This window comes from Zalophus californianus, chromosome 7, assembly GCF_009762305.2.
Source record: "Zalophus californianus isolate mZalCal1 chromosome 7, mZalCal1.pri.v2, whole genome shotgun sequence".
NCBI lineage: Eukaryota > Metazoa > Chordata > Mammalia > Carnivora > Otariidae > Zalophus > Zalophus californianus.
This window is the reverse complement of record NC_045601.1, coordinates 70,091,806-70,106,061: the sequence shown is the minus strand read 5'-3', so window position 1 is coordinate 70,106,061 and position 14,256 is coordinate 70,091,806. Positions and strand designations below refer to the sequence as shown.

General features: G+C 41.9%; 1 protein-coding gene across 1 annotated transcript in view; it reads right to left on the bottom strand.

Annotated features, from left to right (window-relative positions):
• GABRR1 (gamma-aminobutyric acid type A receptor subunit rho1) overlaps positions 1–1,614 on the bottom strand; it is a 32,393-nt gene extending 30,779 nt beyond the window's left edge. Inside the window, exon 1 of the mRNA XM_027603019.2 lies at positions 1,160–1,614. Within this exon, the coding sequence (XP_027458820.1) occupies positions 1,160–1,281 (122 nt within the window). The 5' untranslated portion in view covers positions 1,282–1,614. The remainder of the gene's footprint in view (positions 1–1,159) is intronic.
• Positions 1,615–14,256: the final 12,642 nt, after the last annotated feature.

Below are 14,256 nucleotides of genomic sequence, written 5' to 3'. Positions count from 1 at the left end.
AATCTCTATGGCTGTACAAATTCCCCTGTTTGCCCAAGCAACTTCTGACTCTGACAGAACCAGGGCATGTGGTTCATACATGGCAGTCTCTCTCCGTGCCCAGGACTTCCCACGATCCCCAGATATCTCAGCTCCTGGTTTTGTGATGTTGTTAAAACATCCTAGAACGAGTGCTGTGAGCCGTCACTGGGCTGTCTGGGAGCCCATGTGTGGAGGCCCCTCAAAACCCAGGAGGGGGACACTGAAGAGTCAGACCCCCAGCCTTGTCACTAGCCCCGATCTGCAAAAAGCTGCATTTTCGTTCGCACTACTGGATATTTCTGACATCTGTTCATATTTACATCCAGAGATAACGAGACCTGAAGCTTAATTTGGACCTTAATTTGGATCTTTAACACTGATAAAGAACTGAGAGTCAGGAATGCCCTTACTGTCTCTCCTCGTCAGTAAAGAGAGAGAGCTGGATCAGGTTTCCTCTGTTTCACTGATGAACGTGGGGCAAGTAGGAGTGAGGCTGTGACTGCCATCAGTTAATGACCGGTGCTGCGCTCAGAGCCGCCTGAGTGAGTCCAGGTGCCGAGGGGCCGTCCGCCTGTGCCCCAGCTGCCACCTCGGACACTGGCACGGCCAGGGCGGCACACACCGTGGGCAACGGGCAAGCAGCTGGCCTGCGCTTACTAGGAGGGGACAATCTAATGATCTGTCTGGCCATACAGCTTGAAGAAAGCTGCCTCATTGACATTGTAAGGGACCCACAAATCTAGCAGAAATAATTAGAACTAACAAAATCATTCTCACTAATCAGAGACCCCATTGGCTATTTGAGAATTTGCAGATTTGTCCCAACCTAGGATGTGGACATCAAATAATTGCCCTTAATTTTTTAAAACAAGGTGCTTTGTTAAAAATAAAAATTTTTATTTTTTTCCAGAGTCTATCTTTCGCCTAGGACAATTCATAAGAGATTTAGGAATATACAATGATAGCACTGTATCAGATCTAGCATCATTAAAAGACAACAACGTAATTCTAACTTCCTAAAAGAGAAGGAGCAGGAGAACCAAGGGAAAAGGTGCGGAAAGGCATACACATAAAACATGATATGCTGGAAATGCCTCCGGAGCAATACCTTAAGCTTTATCCCCAGAAGTCCACTCACCTGCCTTTCTTAGACATCTCTTGTACTTCTCTTCCTCGCCAGTGCACTCTGCTTTCAGTGGCCCAAACCCATCCCCACCACAAAAGGAAGACGCCAACTTTCATATTCTGGACAGCCAACATGGGTTTCCAAGTGTGAGTGGTTCTCTCAAGAAATATCAAAAAGGAAAAGGATGTTCTTTTTCTCTCCTAAGACATTATTGGTCTGTTCCTTATTCCAAGGATGTTTACTCATGCCAAAAAAAAAAAAAAAAAAAAAATCAACCCACAGTATGTAATCTGGAGAGCAGGAGAAAGCAATTTCCACTAAACCTATAAATCCTCCTACGTCAGATGGCAGGGATTTTCTGAACTGAGGTTGAAGTCCTCTGTTCCTGTCGAACAATTATTTCGGCTGGTCTAAATTAGTTCATCATCGTCTGTGGTGAATGTATTGGTAAAGGTCTGTATTTTCTGGTCCAATGAATAGAAGGAAAACGGACCAAAGCAATTTCCAAAATGAGAAATGCCAGAGGTACTGAACTGCTTCCCGTGCCAAGTTAATGAGCTCCTCCCTGGATCTATTTTAAGCTTCCAGCCATTATTATTTGCTTTAGCTGAGGGCTGGATTTGCACAGCTCCCTGCCCCCACTCCCTTCTATGCTGAATCCACAGAAGCTCAGGGCTTCCTACCTGGGCAGGTTGACTATATGGCTGAGATTGGGAGGTCTAGTGGGGAAGAGGATTTTTTGTCTTTGTTTTGAACAGAAAGAACCAAATTTCCTTGTCAGCTGTATTATTTGTATTATGAAATTTATCAGACATTTCACATTTAAAAAATATCAGTAATAAATTAGCAACAGCCGTTAAGTCTATGCTATCTATTGTTGAAAGAATGGGCCCAAAATGGAGTCACTTATGCTCAGCTCCATGTCACCAAAACAAGACGTAGTTTCAGCCCCCCCAGAAATGGAATCTTAAACCAGTCAATCAGAAGTCACCTAATTAGCATTAGTTAGTAATCTACCTGATAGACCCCTGCCATCCCCTAAAGGAAAGTAACCTTGCAGTAACCAGTCTACTTTTTCGTCTAGTGTAACTTCCTTGTCCCATCCCTTCTGCTTATACAAATCTTTCATTTTATATAGCTCCTCAGAGCTCCTTTCTATCTGCTAGATTAGATGTTGCCTGACTGGTGAATCGTTGAATTAAGCCAGTAAGATCTTCAGAATTTACTCGGTTGAATTTTTTAAACACCGTAGATAGTTTATCTTTTTCTTTGATGCTTATTCAAAGACTGCTATAATCTATAGGCCAGAGTTTGTGTCTTCAACCAAGAAGGGCACTCCCAGAACCTTGTGGAAGAAGATAGTACAAGGTCTTTCAAACCACTGACTCTTCAAATCTCAGCAGACATGGCTTAGAGAACTTTATAACTTTCAGGGCATTATCAGTGGAACTTAGTCAGGATTTCCAGGACTCTTTATAGTTGAAAAGCAGTTTCATGAAACTGCTAACCCAACATTCATCAGAATGAGAATTAATTACATAAGATTGAACAAATTGGTGCAGGAAATTTTATTGAGGTTCTTTGGAATACTGTTGACTTGTTTTAATGTCCTATTTATTGGATGTGTAAGGAAGCTTTTCCTTTTTCTTCTTTTTTTTTAAAGGTCATAGTTGTTGTTTTTGTTTTGTTTTAAAGATTTTATTTATTTATTTGACAGAGAGATACACAGCGAGAGAGGGAACACAAGCAAGGGGAGTGGGAGAGGGAGAAGCAGGCTTCCTGCTGAGCAGGGAGCCTGATGCTGGGCTCGATCCCAGGAACCTGGGATCATGACCTGAGCCGAAGGCAGTCGCTTAACCATCTGAGACACCCAGGTGCCCCTCCTTTTTCTTCTTATGCTATATGTAATTCACAATAATTTTGTAAATTCTACTGTTGTAAACTAAAATGAAACATTTAAAAATGATCTATGGTTTTCAATGACATAATTAATTACCCTCCTCAGAATTCAGAAACTTACTTAGTCTCTTTACTTTTCAATATAATTGCTTACATATGTTCAGTAAGAATCTGTCCTCCTTTTTGCCAAGACATAATTGGAAGACTCCATTAGGTGATCAATGCAGTGCCTGGAATATTATAGTTGAGAACGATGCTCAGTTGAATAGATGTGACAAGCCCTTTTAAAGAACAAAGTTTGGGGGTCCCTGGCTGGCTCAGGAGATAGAGCATGCAACTCTCGATCTAGGGTTTGTAAATATGAGCCCCACGTTGGGTGTAGAGATTACTTAAAAATAAGATCATAAAATTTTTTTTAAAAGAATAAAGTACAAAGTTTGGCTATAATTATGGAGTCAATGCTTACAAAGTCCTCCCGGGAAAATTGACCTGAATGAGTTTATAAGGTCCAGCGTGATAGGTAATAAGGAAGGTCACTTCAAAGGCAAGCCTTTGGGATATTTTTTTGAAACCTCAAGACGAGAGGAATTTGCCCAGATGTAAAGGTACTGCAGCTAAAGTCGGGTGAGTAGCTTGGGACAACACATAAGATGTGCTTTTCAAAGTCTAGTCTAAGATTCCTTATGAACACTTACAGACAGAAGTTAATTTGGGACCATTCAATACTGTATGACTCTAGATTTCTCAAAGCAGGCTGAAAGGAAGCCTCTCTGATCAATCAATAATTTTGATGCACCTATCTAAGTAGTCAGCCAAACCTAATGAGACCAGCTTTTTTTGATGACCAAGAATAATCTTTAAATTATGTATGATCACAAGGGGGAGGGAAGTCTGCCAGGAGAAACTGTCAGATACTGAAATGGACAAAAGAGATTATTGGGTGTCCTTGCAATAGAATGCTAAGCCTTGTCCAGTGGACCCTCCAGGGATTATCTCATCCTCTAGGGATGTGGCCTTTCATTGTCTTTGACCAGGCTATTTTACTACTTTGTACAAGTAGACATCAACATGTAGAAAGCTGATAGTAATATATCTTTTCTGTCCATAGCTATGCAAACTATTCTTTTTGTTCAGTACAGAATATAAATCTCTGTAAATCAAATCCTCATATGAACTACTTGTAACATCTTACTAGTCCTCTTGCTAATTAATGAGTTAATAAAAACTTTGACATGGGTTCATTTTTATAGTTAGATGAGAGTTATGATTAGATCTTCTTATATAAATTATCCTTTAACAGCAGTCAATAAACAGATGATGAAAAGAATGCAACATATAGAAATAAAGACAAAATATGTGATGTCTCCAGAAGTCAACGCAAGCCAATTGATTAGATACTCAATTGATAGTGACTTGCTGACCTGAAGAATCAAAGTGGCAAAGGTTTGGAAAGACCCTGGGGCTGAGTACACAAAAATCTCTAAGCCAAGAAGGCATTGAGGGGGCCATTAAATGGCTCTTTGAGGCTCATGTTGGAATATTGGAAAATGCATTTCTTTCTCGCTTGGAGGGCCCTGCACATAACCAAGAGAGCAAATCCAGATGGCCTAAAATAACGCATTTCCTACCTTCTCTCAGTAGTTTAGCAGAGACCCAGCTCAACTAGTCTGAGTTAGCTCAAAGCAAGGACAGGCTGATGCTAGATGCCCAGCCTTCCCAACAAGGCACTTGTCCCACCAGGAAACTCCAATGGCATAACCCTATAGGAAGGGGCCCTGTCTTGGAGCCCTTTCTGCATTTGGCCGTGGCAATCATACCCAGCCCAAGTACCCTTCTCAGGGGGGTGTGGGGTGGGTCATGAGGGCTCAGAAAGCCATGTGCACTTTGCAACTTCCCGACTTATAAGTGCTCTTACTAAATGTCCCCCCCCGCCCCATTAACATCATGTAACTCTACTAAGGAGAATATCCATGCCATTTTTGCAAGATAAAAACATAGGAGGGCTTTGTAGAGATGACATGTGGCTTGAGAGAACCAGTTGGGGCTAGCATACGGATTCAGGAAGGCAGAAGAGTTAGAAATCAAGATCCAAAGCTTATGAGGACACAGACTGACTTATTCAAGTATGGTATTTCCAGACCAACTTTAAAAACCACTGTTCTTGGGTACCTGGGAGGCTCAGTTGGTTGGGCAACTGCCTTCGGCTCAGGTCATGATGCTGGAGTCTCAGGATCGAGTCCCGCATCGGGCTCCCTGCTCAGCAGGGAGTCTGCTTCTCCCTCTGACCCTCCCCCCTCTCATGCTCTCTCTATCTCATTCTCTCTCTCAAATAAATAAAATCTAAAAAAAAAATTAAATTAAAAAAAACCCACTGTTCTTGCCCAAATCCTCCTTTTCCTTTATTCAGCACACCAGTTTCTCCTCTCTTCTAACTTCTTCCTTTTTTTTTTTTTTTTTAGATTTACTTATTTATTTGAGAAAGAGAGAGTGTGCATGCAGCGGCGGGGCGGGGGAGGGGGGTGGGTGGTGGAGAGGCAGAGGGAATGAGAGAAACTCAAGCAGACTCCCTGCTGAGCGAGGAGCCCGATGTGGGGCTCAATCTCACGATCCTAAGATCATGACCTGAGCCGAGATCAAGAGTCAGACACTCAACCAACTGAGCCACCCAGGTGCCCCTCTAACTTCTTTTTTTTTAATTCCTCACTCATCATGGCCTTCTCTACACCAATGCAGGACCTCCAGGGTAGTATTCCTTCAGTGGAGAAAGGACCAGGTAGTAGTTGAGGCTAGCTTGCTTTCTCATTGCCACTTCTAGGCTCTTCAAGAGTCCCCTTGCTTCCAGCCCTCAGAATAAACCCAACACTCACTGACCAAGAAGGTCAACTTTAGACACCACACTCCTGGCAGCTCCAAGACAATGGCCCTAGGTCTTCATCAATTTATTTTCTTTTTTTTTAAAGATTTTATTTATTTATTTGAGAGACAGAGAGAATGAGAGAGAAAGCACATGAGATGGGGGGAGGGTCAGAGGGAGAAGCAGACTCCCTGCTGAGCAGGGAGCCCGATGCGGGACTCGATCCAGGGACTCCAGGATCATGACCTGAGCCGAAGGCAGTCGCTTAAACCAACTGAGCCACCCAGGCGCCCTTCATCAATTTATTTTCAAGTAACTCACTCTAGAATATTCTGTCACATCAGTTTTGCTCTGGCTCTGAACACAGTGCCTAAATGTGGTTTCCTGCATGGGGCTGAAACTTGCCAGCTAGGGAATTAGGGATAATAGAAAGCAAAGAAAATGAATTGGATGAAACATTGACCAGAAGAGTCATTTTTCAGTTCCTGATGCAGGTACTTATTTACTCACCTGTACTGCTCAACCTACAATTTAAACTGTTGTATAATTGAGACACTCAAAGACCAACAGTAAGATAGAATATTGTTCCTTTCTCATATAACAGTTTAGAGGTGAGCAGTCCAGGTTGATGGGGAAGTCTGCTGCATACAATGTTCCATCTTATTGCCCCGTCTTAGGGTACAGTCCTTATATGCATGGTTAAAGTTGGGCTACACAGGTCATGGGGATAGGCAAAGAGAAGAAACAAAAGGCAAGCAAGTTCCTTTTAAGAAAGTGATACAAGAGCTGAACTCATCACTTCTATTCACATTTCCTGGCAAGAAGTAGGCCATTTCCCAACTATGAGGAGTCTGAGACAGGCAGTTTCTTGATGAGTCACCTTATACCTAGCTAAAACTCCTTCATTATGTAAAAGCAGGAGAATACATTGGGGGGGAACAATCAGCAGTCTGCCAGACTCTAGTTATTCTCTCCATCCCAGGAGTCAGGTAGCAGTGACTTGAATCCCTACTTTTATTCCTATAAACCCACTTTGTTGGGCTCTTTTCGCCTTTGCCCCTTCACCTCTGGAGCTAACCACTCCAGATCAGTCAGAGCACCCGAACAAAAAAAAGAGGGGACAAAATGTCCATCAGACCATTAATATCAGGCATGCCAAGAAGGCTGTGGTATTTACAGCAGGCATTGACAGACATCACCCCTGTTCTGCATCTGCTATTTTAGTTCAGTGTGATTCCCTGATCTCTAGGTCTTTTTAAGCCCATTTGTAATGTAATGTGTCATTTTCCTGTTGAATTACTAATCCATAAACCAGCTGTGCTGATGTCACACCGAAACCACTTAAATTACTTAATTATTTAATATGGTGGTGACAAGAGGCTATTTGGAGACTGCCCACCATCTATTTTACAATTTTTATGATTGATGGGATATCTAGATTAATAAGAAGCCTCAGCTGGATTGAGCTTTCCACTGTCTAAATCTTTGGGTCTGAACAAACCCAGCCAAGAGTTCCACAACTGTTCCAGCCACAACTACAGTGCCAAGGATCAAGAGACCATCAGAATATAATCCTTTGATAGAGTCTGAATTTTATCCACACATATTTTGTCATCATGAGAATCCTTTCAAGCTTGGTGCCTGGACACTTGGTAGAAATCAATAAATATTTGTTGCTTGAGTAAATGTCTTCGTCTAGATTCACTTTTTCTTTTCTTTATTCTCTCTCTCTTTGTGTGTGTGTGTGTGTCTGTGTCTGTGTGTGCACGTGGATATACAGCTGTTCCAGCACCATCTGTTGAAAAGACTATCCTTTCTCCCATCAAACGGTCTTTGCTCCTTTGTCAGAAGTTAGATGACTATATTGTATGGGTCTATTTCTGGTCTCTCTATTCTGTTCCATCGATCTACTGTCTACTCTTTCACAAATATCACACTGTCATGATTATTTACAGCTGTAAAGTAGATCTTGAAGTTGGGTAGTATCAGTCCTCTAACTTTGTTCTTCTTCAATATTTTAATGGCTATTCAGGATCTTTTGCCTTTCCATATAAACTTTAGAATCACTTTCCTTCTATGGTTTCCTGATGCACTTGAATAAAAGCTAAACTCTGTATCCTGGCCTTTGATACTCCTGTCCCAGATCCCCAAGTTTATCAGGTTACCTTCCCTCATCTCATCAGACTCCAGACATTGTGTTAGATGTGACAGTTTCCCGCTATGATGTTTCATGTGTCTTCTTGCAAGGCCATTACTACCCAGTTATTTAATCACACATTAATCTAGGTCTTGCTGGGAAGGCATTCTGTAGATGTGTTTTCACATCTACTATCAGTTGACTTTAAGTAAAGGAGATTACCTTTGATAATGTGGGTGGGCCTAATCCAATCATATCAAAGAACTTAAAGAGTAAACCTGAAGTTTCCCAGAAGAAGACATTCTGCCTTGAGACTACAACATCATCTCCTTCCTGAGAGTTCCAGCTTACCAGCCTGCCCTATAAATTCTGCGCTTCCTGCTCCAACAATCACATAAGCCAATTCCTTGAAATAATAAAGCAGGAGATAGATAGATAAATACATAGATACATAGAAGCATAGATCTGTATCCTATAGATTCTGTTTCTCGAGAACCCTGGCTGATACACATGGACACCTCAAACTCACCTCAGGGACTGCGTGGACCTCTGCTGCCCTCTTGGCAGGGTTGGCTGGCTCTTTTCATTCTTTAAATCTTAACTGAAATTTGCCTTTTCGGAGAAGGCCCCCAACCACCCTACCTAATTAGATTTTGTGTCTCTTCCTTCTTTTCTAACTACTCTGAACAAGATTTCAGTCATCTGTGAGGCATATCTCTTTTGCTCATCACTTAGAATCCTCACTGGCTCACAGTAGGTGCTCAATAAATATTTAGTGAATGAATAAGGAACCTATTCAATGCCCAGTGCTCTTGTTTCCTAAAGAACAAAGTACATAAATACATTGACATTGTTTTCTAAGTTTAATTTTGAAGTCTTCCAAAAAATAGAAAACAATTTCAGATGCTCATGTAGTGACACCTTTTAGGAAAACGTTCAACAACGTTTGAAATGAAAATTATTTTTGATTAGCATTGATTTAATTTTTTAAACACAATACCATAATTGCCCCAATTTTCTCACCTTGAAAGTTCATCCAAATCCAAACCACTCTGTGTAGCTCATCTTTTTTATAAAATAACCTCTCAAAACCGCAATAGCTCATCTTGAGCTCTCTTTTTTTTGTGCTGATAGCATTTAGTCTGTAATGCAAACTTTAGCATCTAATTATCTGCTGCCTAAAATGGTTGGCTACTTGTTTCACATACACTGTTAACCTTCCTTTTCTAAGGACAGTATAAAATGTCATCAACTGTATCTTATTTCTTTTTATCACACCAGCACCCAGCACAAGACTGTACACTGTTGGTTGAAAAATTACATTCCTTTTTGATTCTTTATTTCTTATAATTATGGTAAAATAATAAATGTTTCATGAATGCTTAGCCAAATTACCTGGTGATTCTCTGAACAATCCCTCAAACACTTGGCCAAAATCTTTGGGACGTTGGGTGTTTGGTCTCCTTCCTAGGAGGCAAGCCCTACTTCCTGCTTTGGCAAGTTCTTTCCAATAGGAGCCACAAGTGGGTCTTTAAAATGTGATTTTTTTAGTTTAAATTGATTTGAGGTTATGAACATAAACCAGCAACAAAGGGCAGTAAGAAAAACACATATATAATCCCCCACCCTTGAAAAGGAGAATGAAGGAAGGCAGCACTAAAGATTCCTGTTTTTTAAAAACTACCATGGTTTGTTATTTTAGATGACTTGAATTTTTCCCTCCATCCAGTGAGAACTAGTAATGAGAGGAGGACTTACAACATATAGAGTATTTTCAGCACAGTAATGGACATCTTGGGTAACTTTGGATATTTTTTTGACTTGTTGTACTGCAATCTCTCATTTGGAATAATCCCTCTAAGTTATAGATCCATCTAGGACTGGCAATAAATAATAAGGATCTGTAAAGTGCTATGTCAATGGAAAGAATAATATCGCAGAAATAATTTGCAACAATCTCCTCAATAAGTGACCCATGGAAAACCAATAGATAGTTTAAAATAAAAAGTAGTCAAAGGACAGGGCGCCCGGGTGGCTCAGTCGGTTAAGCATCTGCCTTCGGCTCAGGTCATGATCTCAGGAACCTGAGATCGAACCCCTCATCAGGCTCCCTGCTCAGTGGGGAGGCTGCTTCTCCCTCTGCCTACCACTCCCCCTGCTTGTGCTCTCTCTCTCTCAAATAAATAAATAAAATCTTAAAAAAAATAGTGGCTCTTCAAGAAACAGACTTTTAACTATAGAGAACAAACTGATGGTTATCAGAGGGAAGAGGGTGAGGGATGGGTGAAATAAGTGAAGGGGATTAAAGAGTGCACTTATCATGATGAACACTCAATAATATATAGAAGTGTTGAGTCACTCTATTGTGCACCTGAAACTAGTATTAACTATACTGGAATTCTAAAGAAAAACAAACAAACAAACAAACAAAAGTAGTGGCTCTCAATCACTATTTCAGCCCACCCAGTGGACTGAAGACCACTGGGTGCCCTCGGGGAAAGCAAAGGGAGTCCATCAATCTATATATACAGGTACCGTATCTGCAAAAAATAGAGGCTTGACTCAAGCAGGCTTGAAAAGAAATGCATTATCTCACAATAACAAGAAACCCAGGCTGCAGGGTTATTTGATTTAGTGGTATCATCAAAAACTCAGGTTCTTAAAGAACAGCAACAACAATAACTCAGGTTCTTTCCTTCCCTCATTCTTTTATATTTCTTCTATTTTCTTCCCTGTGGTTGCATATGGCTGCCAACAGCAACACATTTCCTCACTCATATCCAATGGAAGAGAAAGAGAGACAACCTCTTCCCGGAGTATGGAAGATAAGCCCTTCCCTACCGTTTGACTGGGTCCACCACATAAGGTCGTAAGTCCACCCTTAGATCAGTTACCTTCATCAGAGGAAAATGTGATCTGTTAGACGAGTCAGGATCCCCTTCTGGACAGGGAAGGGGCAGGTGCTTGAACAAAACGGGCTGTGATTCAGGAAGGAAGAAAACAGCATGACAGCGGGCTCAGCCTCCAGGGGTGCCCACCACAGGTGCGAAGCCTCTGTAGGCTGAACGTACGACCCACCTTTGCCACTGTTGTCCTAGTGGCTCCTGGGATCAATAAAATGCAAACCCATTTTGGAAGTGTTTTGGAAGTGCAGCTGAATTCATAAGGGCCTTTAGCCATATATTTCCTCCACCCAGAGATATTAAAATGATAACTACAGTCCTCCAATTAGAAAGGAAAGAAGGAAGACGGGCTGTTGGTGATGTAAACCTGTGAATTACACCGCTGGTCCTGTGGGGGGTCAGTGCAGCCCTGTCTCCCTCTGCTGGAATTATGATCAAATTGTTAAGGCAACTTTTTATCCTTTCCAAGCCTGTCTTTAACTGAAACACACAGGCTTCTAGGTTCAAGTATAACTTCGCAAAAAGTCCCCTAATTTCTTGTTGATGGAGTTTGATATGCTCATCCCAGCTCCAGAGGAGTCATCGTGGAGAAAAAAGGAAATGCTGTGAGATCAGTCTATGCCTAAAGCCACAGTGACCGTTTGGAGCCCTTCCTGGGGTGTGCTTAGGATGAGAGAGAGGGGTGGTGATGTGGGGTCCCCTCAGTAGCATTATGTGGTCTGAGGGCTGAATGCAAAACACAAGGAGTTCTTTCATCATCCCCGAAGCAACCCAGCTGCGGAGTAACTCCAGTTTGCAACTGAATGGTCCTGTGGCATTTACGAAACATTTTTACAGCCGTGGTTCCATTTGGCCCCAAGAACCAGCCCTGTAAGTAGGCACAGCAGATTACTACATCTACTTCATGGATGAGGAAGCTGAGGCTCCGAGACATTCAGTTATTTTCCGCAGGACATGTGGTTAATAAACAGGAAAACTTCGGCTTTTGATCCCAGGGCCTGTGCTTTTCCATTGACTCCAACTCCACCCCCTTCCTGAAATGGCTGGTGTGCAAATGATTTTATTTATCACACAGTCTTCTTATCTAACATGTTGCCCAAGGCATTTTGAAGACACCTTAGATCTTTTAGTTCATTAGTTCCAGATTATTCCCCGCTAATTAGGGGAAATGATTCATTTGAATGAAAGAAGGCTTTTTGGCCCCAGTAAGAATGAATTTTTTTAATGAGAAGCCACATTTGGAGCTGTTCAACTCTTGAAGAAAAGAAAGAATGCAATTTAATCTTACTGTAAAATAAACAACAGGCTTTAGCTGAACTCAGCAGCAGAAAAGGACATAATAGTTGTGCAAATTAATGTATGACTGTTTGACTCTTTTTAGCATGGGACTGTCTTGATTCACAGATTAACTTTGGTTGCATATAATTCCTTAAAATAAGCTAACAAAAATTCTACTCTCTTTGAATCTGGGGAAAAATAAAAACAAAATAGCTACCCTCACCATGTATTCACTTTTTCAAAGGACTTGGTTCTTTGCTTTAAGGAGAGAGAAAACACTGGGGATCCTTAAAAGTCAGTGAAATGAAAGCTTTTTGTAGATTTGTATCCACTTTCTGCCCTCTGACTGTCAGGGTTGGGCTTTTTTTAGGGGCTTCTTTTTTTTTTTAAAGATTTTATTTATTTATTTGGCAGAGAGAGAGCGCATGCAGAAGCAGGGGGAGCAGCAGGCAGAGAGGGGAGAGGGAGAAGGAGAAGCAGGCTCCTCACTGAGCAGGGAGCCCGATGCAGGACTCAATCCCAGGACCCTGGGACCATGACCTGAGCCGAAGGCAGACGCTTAACCGACTGAGCCACCCAGGCGCCCCGTGTTAGGGGTTCCTGAAATCACCCGGAATCTTGCTCTGTACCCTGCTATCCCACCAGGAGAACCTCCAGGACAGCTCCAACATGAACATAATGACAGGCTTGTAGAGGATTGCAGGCCCTGACTGTTAGGCACCTCCTAGAACCATGACTATCCCAGCCAGAGGGGGTGTTGGTGCTCTCCAAGTTAATGTACTTTATGAACAGAAAACAGGTGCAGGTGGGTAATTTGGTTTGGGTCATGTTTCCCAAGTGGTTACAAAGTTGTAGGAGGTTCTTTAGCTCCATTTAGATACATCTGGTAATTTCCTGCTTTAGTCAATGCTGAAGATACAGCCAGCCAATCCCTGGTGATGTGGTTTTGGAGGCCACAACTCCTGCTTCTGTAGAAAAAGCTAAAGAAAGCAACACAGGTGGTTTTCTCAGCTGGTTCTTCCAGAGTTGAATATTCCGTCTCAGCAGTTGCCGAGTTAAGTTTCACCCAACTTTAGAAGTTCCACAGCTCACTCTCTCTGAAACCTCAGTGTTCGAGACATGTAATATTTTAGACAACCATGCTTATTTTGCTTAAAAACTGAACTTCACTTTCAGATCAATTTGAAGGTATTAATTAGTGGTTCCCAGTAATTTTATTGTATTTTATTTATTTATTTATTTTATTTTTAAAGTTTTTATTTATTCATTCATTTAAGTAATCTCTAGACACCCAACACAGGGCTCAAACTCATGACCTTGAGATCAAGAGTCGCATGCTCTTCAGACTGAGCCACCTAGGCGCCCCCCCTTTTTAAAGAGTGGTCCCTAGTAATTTTAAAAGAAAAAAGAAATGCTATGCTGCCCACCCCCGCATCCCCACCCAGTCATGCAAGGTGCCTTTCAACTCAGTTATCCACAGCTCAGACAAAAGGGGGTACAACCGAAGGTGCAAGAGTGGTCCAAGAGAAGCAAGCCCAAATGTCCAGGTGAGAACAGAGACATTCCAGTAAATGACCAAATGGCCTTGGATATGGGGATGTTTCCTTCTTAGCATTCAGTGCTACAGTGTTTCCCACCTCAGCTGGACACCAAACTGTGCGTCATGGGAAAGATGGCCTCAAGTAGGAGCTCCTAGGATCTGTTCTATCCTGTGGGTGGTTCTGATTGTCTCATAAATACAGAGTATTTGCTGAGAGCATGGCTGACCTGGCAATCTCACTGCAAACCTCCAGGAAGACCAAAATGGGAAATCACTGAGATTTTAGGCAAGCTTGCAGCTTCCTTCTCTTGTATCTTGTAGACAGCAGGCCAACAAATCTGAATATAGCAACCCTCCCACAAGGAAATAAAGGCTGTGGATGAAGACAATTATTGTAAAGTGAGCTGTTGGGAGGAGGTATGATGACATCTTTTTAGAAAGGCAGATGGCACAATAGTAACAGCTCAGATTCGAGCCGGTTCCATGGATTAAAATCCC